The sequence below is a fragment of the Phoxinus phoxinus genome (assembly GCF_949152265.1).
Source record: "Phoxinus phoxinus genome assembly, chromosome: 3".
Taxonomy (NCBI): Eukaryota; Metazoa; Chordata; class Actinopteri; order Cypriniformes; family Leuciscidae; genus Phoxinus; species Phoxinus phoxinus.
The window spans coordinates 5,538,117-5,550,332 of NC_136878.1; the positions used below are offsets into that span (position 1 = coordinate 5,538,117).

The following is a 12,216-nucleotide window of genomic DNA, read 5'->3' on the forward strand; positions in this document are numbered from 1 at the left end:
CTGCAGGGACGCACTCACAGTGGAAGGAAAGCAGACGAGCAGGTCAGAGCGTTTGAAGGCAGAAATGCAGATGTATTCTTGCTCTAGCACTTGAAAGAAAAAAATGTAAAGCTTGAGGTATTTTTGATTGTGTTACTGATGTAATTCCTACGGGTGGAGTTTTAAAAATGTGAAGAATCCTATTTTGGTTAAAGCACCAACAGGAAATATATAAAAAAAAAAAAATTATTTGAGCTGTAAAGTTGTCTAAAAAAGCCATTTTGAGCCGAGACTACTTTTTCTTATCGATTTAATTGTGTTTTAGAAATGCGGTGCACCGATACCAAGTTTCTTCGATACCGATTATTCCGAATATCTGCCGATATTGATACTGATAACGATAGTTTGATTTTCTTAATCGAAGTTTACTAATAAAAACTATACAGGGAACCATCTCATTTGGTACATTGTTATAATATTAGAGGTTAAAATGAACAACAGAGCTATTATATTCAACTGCTTTTTATTTTCAGATACAATAATAACACTAAAAAACTAAAATTTATGCACATAAGTTTGTTTTAATAAACTTTATTTAAATGTATACAAACATACATACAGTATATAATTAACAGTAAAAAAAAAAAGCTTTTCTTTACTGTTTTTTTATAGCTAACTAACAAACTGTGAACATTGGATAACTTTCCTGAGGTAATCGCAATGTTTACGAATACTGGCTGATATATCGGTGCATCCCTATGTTGATTAAACCACGAAAATGAAATATTTCGTGATATAATAAAATTAAATAGTTATTTGAGCTGTAAAGTTGTCTAAAAAGTCCATTTTGAGCTGAGACTACTTTTTTTAAGTGGTTAAACTTCAGGTTATGTATTACATATTTTATACCAATGTGTGGAGTTTTAGAAATGTGAGGCTCCAATTTTGGTTAAAACACTAACTTGAAATCTTATTTGAAAAAATATTTGAAAAAATAAAATAAAATGTTAATAATATTTAAAAGTATTCGAAAAAATAAAGCTCTACAGTTGTCTAAAAATAAATTTTAAGATGAGACTACTTTTCTAATCAGGTGAACTTCTGGATGTGTGTGTGTGTTAGGTTTTAGAAATGTGATACTCTTATTTTGATTACACAGACTTCCATTGTAACGGTATTGGTATATAAACACATTCCTAATTGGAACATACATGAAACACACTTCTGCGACCGTAACAGGCTGACCGTGTCTCTCGTTCGGTGATGTCTGAAATGCGCCCCTGGTTTCAGACCCGTCTGTCTCCATGGCTCCTAAGCGAGTTCAGCAACTGTCTGTTATGTAAATAAAGAAAATTCCACTCATATCTGGAATGAAACGGCGTCTGGAGCTCCAAGTGATTCTGACTCTTGGTAAAAACAGACTGTTCTACATTAATTAGCTGGTGTGGCAGTGATAACCTTGATTTCAACTTACTAGAAGCGATTACAAATCTTGAGATGACACAAGTTTGCTGTAGGGTGATGATGAGACTGCAATTGTCTTTATCTGACACACACACACACACACACAGGCACCAGAGGTTGCTGACAGAACTTCATTTAAACACCCACAGACACCATATTAAGCCAGCAAACACCCACTGAACGCTGCTATTAACACACCGTGAGCATGAGGGATGACTGTGCAGAAGGTTTGTGTGCTAACTATTGCTTTGTGTATATTTGTGCCGAGATGTAATTTACAAGGTCATCTTGAAACTCAATCACCTGACCCTGAACATTCCAGCAACCCTTCATACGGACGGACACACACACACACACACACACACCGCAGCCGCCACACTCTATGAAATATAAAATAAACACAGCACTTTCAAATAAACAGCAGAAGGAAAACTCAAACTTCCATTTCAATGACATGAGAGAAACAAGAAAGGCCAATAGTGAAAACTGAGAGCAAAAACAAAAGGAAACAGAAAGAGAAAGAAGGGTTTCTTAAACTTCACTAATGCATCTTTCACTACTACCAGACTAAGACTTTAGTGGGCATACACACACAGGACCTGTTCTTGTATATCTTGCAGTCACACATGTACCGTTGTTTGTTGAATTTTCACCGGCGAAATAGAGTAACTTTAATCAGAATCCACATGATCGGGAATTTTGCATGAGGGTTAGAGATTTCCCCACACAACGGGTTCAATGTCTCCGCGTTGACCAAAGATGTTTGGTTCGAACGTGACTTCTGTGTGTGATGTTCTTCTTGCATTGACACACTATCGACAATATGCATTTTTTTCACTGAAAGTTTGCTCATGTGACCTTTGCACCTTTAGGCATGACTCATGGCAGAATAAGTGTAACCACTTTAACCATTAATACATTCATTTGGGCATTAAGGGCATACATTTACACTAAAACAATTTATTTATTTATTTTACCATTAAAAAAAATAGTCCCTGACATATAAACGTACCTAGTTGAAGGTTATAGTCAGCTGCTATGGGTGCTGAAGAGCTGTTTCATATTAATCGTAGGGTCGGCAATTTTCGGAGCGGCTAGCAATAGCAAGCTAGCTTTGAAAGCATGAGATCCCACCCTCCCTTCAGAGCGCTTCAATCGCACCGAATGCAATGATTGGACGAACATTTTATGGTCCTACGACTTTCACAGACGATACACATATAAATACATTTAGACCACTTATCTTAGTGATTGCTATCAGGATATGAAGATACTTTCAACCAGTATAACAACAAATGTTTTTGGAACAAATCGCCTACCCTGCCTTTAAGCAAACTTTGCAACAACCTGGCACGATAACAATTACTTTCCAGCTGTAAAATAATAGGTAAATGTTTTAACATCTCCTCTGATATTGTAGCAGACAAATTACATTGTTGCTTCTGATCAGTCCAAAATTTGAAAACTGAAATTGGTGCAATATAATATGAGAACTTTTGAATTGAGATGTCCAAAAAGCATAATTTACATGCATGTGTATACAGAAAAACAATTATAAAATAGTGCAGACAGAATACAAAATGCATTCTTTGCTTAAGCCAACTTAAAGATCTCAAGAAATCAAAATCTTCAAACAATGTCTCACAGCTTCAAAGTCATCTTCAAATTATTTTCAGAAAAAAAGTAGGTAAGCCTTTCAATGTGTCCTGCCACCTGCCCAAAATATTCAGTTTTAACAGCGAATATTTCGACAAGGAAAAAGCTTTGACTGCTGCTAAACTCCACACTTCTCACTTTCTGTTGTGAAATCTGTTCATGATTACTGCATCAGTCGCTTTCAGCACAAACTGAAATAAAAGGAGGCACGTAAACCCTCAGCTGGTCGTCCAGGTGGGGCGCTGGAACGAGAAATGAAAGGTGGGAACAGGTGTGTCCATGGACGGGGTCAATACTAAAGATAGAGGGATGAAAGAGAGGACAGATTATAAAGGACTGAAGATAAAGGCATTAAGATGGACTGACACACAACACCTTCAAATACCAAATCCAGCTGCTTCCTTCCCATGATGCACTTGGGTTTGTGTGAAACAGAGAAATAGAACAGTTTCCCAAACTGGGGTTTGTGAGTTGATGAAAAGCTAATAATTAAATCGTAAAAAATATCAAATAAATAAATATAACAATATTTTAATACAAATAAATGTACACAAAAAATGTAAAACAAACACAATCAACATAAAGTAAACACTAATATTTAAACTAAGTCAAATTTATTTATATAGCGCTTTTCACAATACACAATGTTTCAAAGCAACTTTACAAAAAACCATGACCATAATGTTTATAATATCTTAATATCATCATGCCTTAAGAGTCACATTTTGCAGATTAGAGCTGTGCAATAATATAGTTTACATTTAAAGATACAAGCAATCAAGCAGTTGAGATTTGGTCACATGGGAGGCAGATAAACGCATCATGTGACCATTAAATGACATTAGAGAACCGCGAACATCAAATGTGTTGTTCAATTATTTAAAATATTAAATCCATATCTCAGGGGGTACTTCTAGTAAATATTTTATGTTAAGCTGACAACATTTTTTTTGTGAATCACTGAAATACTGTATAAAGCTAAAGAATGGACCAATTAGTTTAACTAGTCAGGTACGATGAGCCTAAAAATATATCAATAATTTTAAATGTATGTTTTATATTTAATTTCTTTCATCAAATGTGTATTTTTATATATACAGTATATTAAATATTAAATAAATTACTGTACAAACTGCAGAACGGCTGTTATCATGTTACCTGTTACTTTTCTCACTGCTGGTCAGGCTGGACCAATCAGTCATTTGTGATTACCGGAAAACAGTTTGCTTAGGACGGATGTCCCGTATCTTTAAAATGAATAGTTATACAATATAATTATACATTTTAGAGTACAAAAATCTACAATAATACAAAAAGTCCAGAGGTCTGAATGTGAACATGAGTGTTGCTCTTCATCATCATTAACCTCCGCTAATAATACACTACAGCACAGGCTCCAGACTGACTACACACTGAGTGCTGCTTCTGAGTGTTACTCTGTGCAGTACCACTGTTCTCTATCATTAAAATGCCATTAATAAATCAAGAAAGTTCAGGCTCCAGACTGACTCACATACACACACACACACACACACACACACACCTGAGCAGCATTCAAAATCCATTAAGTGTGTTATCACACAGAGACCGGAGGCTGATTCGAGCCTCGTTCCGAGATCATGAGTTCATGAGTTCCTGCAGGTGAATGCAAACACACTCTCAGCTCTCTGACCACAACACAGTTAACCCTTTGTCGTCGCTGTCTTCATTACTCCTCATTTTGAGGATTCTGCGACATATACTCTAATGTTCAAAAGTTTGGGGTCAGTAAGTTTTGTTTTTAAAGAAATCAATAATTTTATTTAGCAATGATGTCTTAAACTGATTTTTTAAAAAGACAGTAAAGACTATGTTAGAAAATATTTCAATTTTAAGGTCCGCGTGAACCAAAAGTTGCAACCGACTTTATCTCAGTGTTGTGACGTATTTCCGAGAGAAACGGAATACTAAATGAGGAAAAATAGTGGGCGTGGCTTTATTTCCAACTAGCACCTGATTGGATCTAGAAAAGTAGGCGTTTCATTCAGCCTGTCTACTGTCAGTTGGAGGGGCGTGGTTACGGGTGTTAAGCAGACACCAAAACCGTCAAACCTCCGTCATCAGGGAAGGTCCTCCAATGCAGAGGGGAGGGGCTTTTCAGATTTTGATTAAAGATTACGAAGCCAAAAATGTTTTTGTGTGGATTGACTTGCATGGAGGAATTTCTCACCACAAAACAATCAATTTAGGCAAACAAAGTAAATATGGTCAATTTTGATATCATGTGGACTTTTAAATAAATGCTGTTCTCTTGAACTTTCAATTCATCAAAGAATCTAGAACAAAAAAAGCATCATTCAACATTGATAATAAGAAATGTTTCTTGAGCAGCAAATCGTATTAGAATGATTTCTGAAGGATCATGTGACACTGTCATGTGACTTGAGCAATGATGCTGAAAATTCAGCTTTGATCACAGGAATAAATTACATTTTTAAATATATTCAAATGGACATAGAAAAATAGAAAATACTGTATTGTTTATCACAAAAATGAGCAGAAGAGACTTCCTTAAAAATAGCAAAAAAATCATACTGACCCCAAACTTTTGAATGGTAGTATACTTACTGGATTTGTAAAGTTTATGGCATCATATCTTAATAAAATATTAAAATCTTCAATGTCTGGCTTGACAGTTTTAAACATAATTGTACAGAAATTATGCAAGTCAATAATAATAGTCAATTATACAAGGAACTCAGAATGGATGAAAGCAGCGTTCACCTCCATTGATTTTCAGTCTCTGCAGTTTTCATCATGTTACTGTTGTTACTACAATTTGTTCACTACATCATGTTACTACAATTTTAGTGGAGAAAAAAAGCAGAGAAAAATGCTTTTCAATGTCAATGTATTCCAGCCCACATAAGAATAATATCTAATCTGCTTTGGCCACTTTATGAGAACATGTTACTGGCAGAAAAAAGCCTTTCACAGAAATCTCCAGTTCACTCATATGGACCTGTAAAGCTTGTCTGCGTTAGCAACAGTAACCATGGGCAGAGATTAGTGAAGGGTTGATTGACATGACATAATGTAACAGCCAAGCATTCATGTCTACGGTTAGCCTATTTGCGTACCAAGCCAACGGTCGGTCATCGGCCAACGGTGAGGTTTCAAATACTGCAGGTGTTTTGATCGATTGAGCTTGTTGAATTGCCGTCCATTGGCGTCGGCACCATCGGTGAGAGAGAGTACTCTGATTGGCTGTTCAGCTCAGCAGACGAGTCAGCACACGAGAATAAAAGCGAAAGTGATGAAAGCGAGCGAAGAAGTCAAGACGGCACAGACAAAGGCTGTTCATCATCTTACCCGTGCACTCCAACGCGCAAATATTTTCATAATAACATGAGCCGCCTTCAGCAGAAAGTGATTAGCATGACTGCTAATCAAAATGGTAAGCAAGCACTGTTTGGTTTTCGGTTCGTATCTGCAGGCCTAGTTTTGGTTTCCCTTTTTGAATGAGGTATATAGATACTGATACCTCCTGATGTAGACATCAATCGCCTGTAGTCCTTTTGGTGTGTTCAAGCGCAGACATTTGTCTAAAACGCAGCCGACAACACAGTCGCTAGTTCTTTTACGTTGGCTTGGTGTGTCATGGCCTTTACACTATGTTTCAGTACGACTTTGTTCACTCTGTAGTCTGTGTTGTGTTCCCACTTGGCATCAAAATACGTGACTAACAAAATTACATGCAAGCAAATCTCAGTTTCTCGGTATTGTGCCGTTTCAAACAAGCTTTTTTTTATTTTTTATTCCTCTCTTCAACACCTCGGTCTTTCCCACACTCCAGAGATCCAGTGTGGCGCTGCATCTGCCGGCTGTCCGTCACAATCTTCTGGACTCCAGCCATCAACCCAACTGCAGCTGGACGGCCCATGATGATATAGTCTCCGTGAGCAACTTAATGCAGAACATTAACTTTCAAGAGTGACTATGCTGTAAAACTAAACCTAAAACACTTCATTTATCCAACAGGTGGTCACTGACAGTAAAAAGACAAACCTATAACGGTCATTATTAATCAGAGCCATCAGAGAATAAACCTCAAAACCTCCCGGGGAAAGAGGTGAGAAGGTGATGGGAATGGTGATGACAGGCAGAGCAGTAAAAGGTGAAAGGGTTTTTCCTCTGGGATGCGAGACATGCCTTCTTTCCAAGCCAAACCGAAATTGAGCGATTCAGAGAGGTGTGACTGATGACTGAAGACGTCCCGAGAAGACAATCACACAACCTCAAGACTGAAAGGGTTTGGCTTTTATTATTTTCTTTTTCCTTTCTGATTTTCTCACGCTGTCTGACCATAAATCATCCAAATAAATAAACCAATGCTGGTTCAGGCTGGTTAGTGCTAATCTAGCTGGAGGACTGACATAGAAATACTGTTCACCAGCGAATCTTCTTGGTGGAACTAGTTGAGTAAGAATGTATTGCTGGTTAGGCTTCTGGAAGTAGTTAGTTGCTGGTCAGACTCTGAGGTTAGTCTCCGCATTAGACAATCACGTCCACGGACCGTTGGCTGAACGTCTGATGCATATGGCAGACAAACACTTCAAGATCTTCAAAGTCGTCATTTGATTGGTTGAATTTTCCAGGATTTCCAGGAGACGTGTGTGTCGCGTTCTTTAACTGTCCGTCTGAAGACAAAGCCGTCGTGAAGCCAAACCCCCTCATGGAAAAAGAAGAATGCGCGCTTATCAGGATCAACTAAACGCTGGATGTTTCAAAAGTATGTGAAGTTCGGGGCTCCATTGTAGCAGTATACTTGCACAACGTTCTTAAAGCTCCAGTCCGTAACTTTTTTTGGGTTAAAAATGATCCAAAATCATCAAGTTCATAACTAGCCAGTGTTCAAAACTATCTGCTTGCCTTAGCTCGATTCAAAACGGTGAGCTTGTAATAATGTTTTTAATTCCAGTGGTACTGGTGGATTTCCGTGGGAAATTCGAGCATGTCTTTGCGTCATTACGTCACATCTGTACACAAAAAGAAGGTGTGTCGGCTAGTATAGGCTATATATTGCGTGTGAGGATGTTGGAGGTGGAGATTTGTAGCCTTTTCTCACAGCACTTGGTATAATTAAACTTTTCAATTTGATGGCGGATCCAATCACCAGTGACAACTGGAGATTCACCCGATGTAAAATGCAAAAAACTTCGGAGTGGCTACCGAAAAAAAGAGACTGCAACCGGCTCAATGCGAAAACAAGGATAAATATCGGAAGGGCATTTGAACTCCGTGTTTTGAAGGGGTTCAAAACGGACGCAGAGACGGCTTTTTTCCTGCTGGATAGGTACGAAATTTCAACAGTTCAATTATGTAACAGTAGCGCTCTTGTTCGCTTAATTCATTCAGTTACTGAGTAGGCTACTGAGATGCATGTAGTCATGCAATGCTGGTGTTAAAGTTAACGATTTGACAACAAAGTATCATTTGCACGGTTTGACGTGATATATCAACACAAAAGCGATCGTTAGATTTAATTAGTGCGATTTACTGCAATGCTTTTTTCCACTTAGTTGGTCAGAACAAAAGTGGATATTACTTACTTGTTCATTTATTATGTTGGTCATACTTCCAAAAAGTAAAATCTGTGATTCTGAATGCCAGTATCCACACCGGCGCGGCGACTGACAGCCGAAAATTCTCCTCAAAACATTGGATTCATCCGCGCTGTGCCGAGGCGCAATCCACGTAAAGTTGATAATTCCGCGAATAACCGCAATTGCAGATTTCAAACAGAGATGTCGCCAAAGAGGAAAAGCTACGGACTGCAGCTTTAAATGATTCATGTATTAGATGCACGCTGGTCTGTTATTGTAGGGACTTTATATTTTCACACCCCTTAATATGACGCGTGACAAAACTAACTGTGATTGTTTGTTTTGCATGTCGGTCAGATGTCCTCTTTGTAGATCCTTGGCCAATGAAAGCTGCGATGGAGTCCAGACCTTCTGCCATCGGTCTGGCTACGCAAAACTAGTCTGAGGTGGTCAACCAGCCCTTACCAACTTGACCAAGATGGCCTACTAGGCAGTCCTGCTCGTCCGTCATCTATTCTAGACCAACCAATGAGCGCAAATGACAAGCTAGAAACCATGCAAAAACAGCAAAAGGGCTGCAAGATTTGAGGAGGGAAAATGCAGTTTAAAATGCAATTTAAAGAAAGCTTCAGGTTTGAAAAATAAAAAGTAAACTGTAAAAGAAAAGTAAAGTAAAAGAAAATTAAGTATTTAATAATAATAATTATTATAATACCTTTATTTTACAGCACAACTGTTAAATTACATCAGCACATCAGCTACATAAATTCATCAACTAACCATTCAGAAATGTCCTGTTGCTTCTACATGTTGTCACTTCTTCTTGAGTCTCTCCATTATTGTCTGACACCGGTTTGAACATAAACATTGACATTTTAAGTACATTTCTGTGTGAGGTAAAAGGACACAAGCTGTTGAAGCTCCGCCCCCTGTGCCGGGAGCAGCAGCTCATTTGCATTTAAAGGGACAGACACAAAACCTAGGCGTTTTTGCTCACCCTCAAAAAATGACAACTTAAACATGCTACTGTATATACAAATATCTGTGGGGTATTTTGAGCTAAAACTTCACATACACACTCTGGGGATCATCAGATAATTATTTTACATCTTGTGAAAAGGGCGTTATACCCCCCCCTTTAAATGAATCGTGCACCACTAGTAGTTTATATATTCCACAAGCAGTAGACCTGCATCCAAACACACACAAACATGCGAAGGCCTTGTCAAAAGGCCAGACAGGACGTACTCATCATAGACAGACACACCGTTGGACATGCGTGAGTTTGTTTGGCGGCAGTGGGAGTGACAGGCAGGAGTGATGGAGAGGGTGAGATGCTGTGGACTGTAAATAAAGTCTGACAGAGACACCGCAGGCTCCTCTGCACTCGGTGGACAGCAGATGAGTTCATTGTGCGTCCGGGTGTTGGGAGACAGGTCTGGACCGTGTCTTAAGGTTATTATGGGATGGGAAATGATGGGAATGGTTTCACTCTCTCTTAACCACTCAGGAGGAGTGAGTGCACACAGGCTAACACAAAAAGGATAAGAGCAGTCAAGTCAATTTCCTTCACTAGCTTAGATAGGTTAAGTTAAGGTTAGTAAAATTGAGCTACGGTAAAACTTTACTTAAATACAGTGGCTCCAAGGAAAATTATAAATGGCTAAAAGACATTAGATAAACATAATTAAATTATACATATTTATGTTTAAATAATTTTTATAAATTAATCTAATTAAAATATAAAAAATGCTAAATTATTAAATAAAATGTAAGTTATAAAATTCTATATTTAATTGAATAATTTAATTTATATTATAAATTCCGCATTTTTTAACCGAATAATTTAAACACCAATATTATATTTTATTAAATGTTTATATTATTGATTATATTATTAATATTAATATTTATTGACATTATTGAATTTATTAAATAAATAACATATTAATATCAATAAAATATAATATATCATTAAATAAAATAACATTTATTACAGCAAATACAAAAATTCCTTCAATACGCAGTTAAACCTGTTTCTGGAAGGCACAGTTATTGAATATTAATAGAACAAAAAAAAAAACAAGGTCTGTCTAGAAAACACACACACACACAAAAAAAAACAAATGTGTGAGAGAAAGAGAGCCTGTTGTATAAATTAAACACTGAGTGATTTCAAAGCTGGACCTCCAACTGTGTGTAAAACAAGTGTTAGGCAGCTGAGAGGCTGGTACAACACTGCGGAACGAGAAACACACACACAGCAACACCTGGCTGACCATTTGGTACACCATCTATGAAGCCAACATACAGAACACCATAAAGCACATACTAATAAAGAATTAAAACATGCTTCATATGAAAGGAAACTCACAGATATGATCTCTTTATTCTCAATAATTTCTCCTAGACAGAGCTGTAACCATCATAGACATTACCGGGGACATGTCAATGACCTATTCTTAAACTTTTATGTTCGTTCCTCTCCCCAATCTTGCATATATGATTGCCCCTAGATGCCAATAAGACTAAATGGAGAGCAAACTTTCACTGAAGTAACCTTTCTCCAAAGAAAAAGACTACAGTATCTCCTATAAAGTCCCAAAAGAGATCTTAAGAGATCATGCCAAGACACCAAAGTCAGAGATCTCAATATGAACTCAGGTATTTCTCAAAAACAAATTATCTGCTACCCATATTCGTTTTATAGCTCTATACTCTTACTGTACTGTTGACTATCGACTCATCTATTTTTATTTCTCCCAAGGAATTTTAGGAGAAACATCTTGGTACTTTGATAAAAACAACTGAGAACTCAATTAAAATATCCAGCAAGCAAAAAGAGCAACATCTGAGTGAGTGTGAATGTGTGTGGCGAACCGTAGAGCAGAGACCAGCTGCATTACAAATCCTGCATTAGAAACACGCAGTCCGTAAATTTTCTGAAGGTTGACACTCACCCAAGCTCTCCTCCACGAGTCCCAGAAGTCCAATGACCAGCACGCAGACCCAGCGCAAACAAGTCCTCAAGAGATCCATCTTCCGTGTCTGCAACTCCAGGCAGGGAGCGAGTGAATCCCTCAGCTGTCTGCTCAACACACTCTTGAGTGTGTGTGTGTGTGTATGTGTGTCCTCTACAGAATGTGAGAAACTGCACACCCCACAGCAGTCTCAATCACAGCTTCACACCGACTGCCCAGCGAGAGACACAGAGAGAGAGAGAGAGAGAGAGAGAGAGAGAGAGAGAGAGAGAGAGAGAGAGAGAGAGAGGGAGGGGAGGGGAGGGGAGGGGATTATTCACAGTCTCACACACAGTAGCCTCAGTGTAGTTGGGCCAAACCCCGCCCCCACTTTAAGACCACGCACCCATATTTTCAAATCCCCCTCCCTTTCCCTTTTTTAACCAAACACACCAGTTGCATGGAATACTAGCATACTGTGCAGTAGAAAACTTATTTTGTGTGTGTGTGTGTGTGTGTGTGTGTGTGTGTGTGTGTGTGTAAATGTCTCGACTTTTGGCAGCCTGATCAAG

The 12,216-nt window shown here is 38.0% G+C and overlaps 1 protein-coding gene across 4 annotated transcripts in view; it reads right to left on the minus strand.

Annotated features, from left to right (window-relative positions):
* Positions 1-12,216, minus strand: part of bmpr1ba (bone morphogenetic protein receptor, type IBa) — a 55,936-nt gene that overhangs the window by 18,437 nt on the left and 25,283 nt on the right. For 3 of the 4 annotated variants that reach the window (XM_079608294.1, XM_079608295.1, XM_079608297.1), the window contains one exon: positions 11,645-11,876. In XM_079608294.1, coding sequence (XP_079464420.1) covers positions 11,645-11,723 — 79 coding nt within the window. In that variant the 5' untranslated portion in view covers positions 11,724-11,876. The remainder of the gene's footprint in view (positions 1-11,644; positions 11,877-12,216) is intronic. The other variant, XM_079608296.1, reaches the window with a different exon arrangement.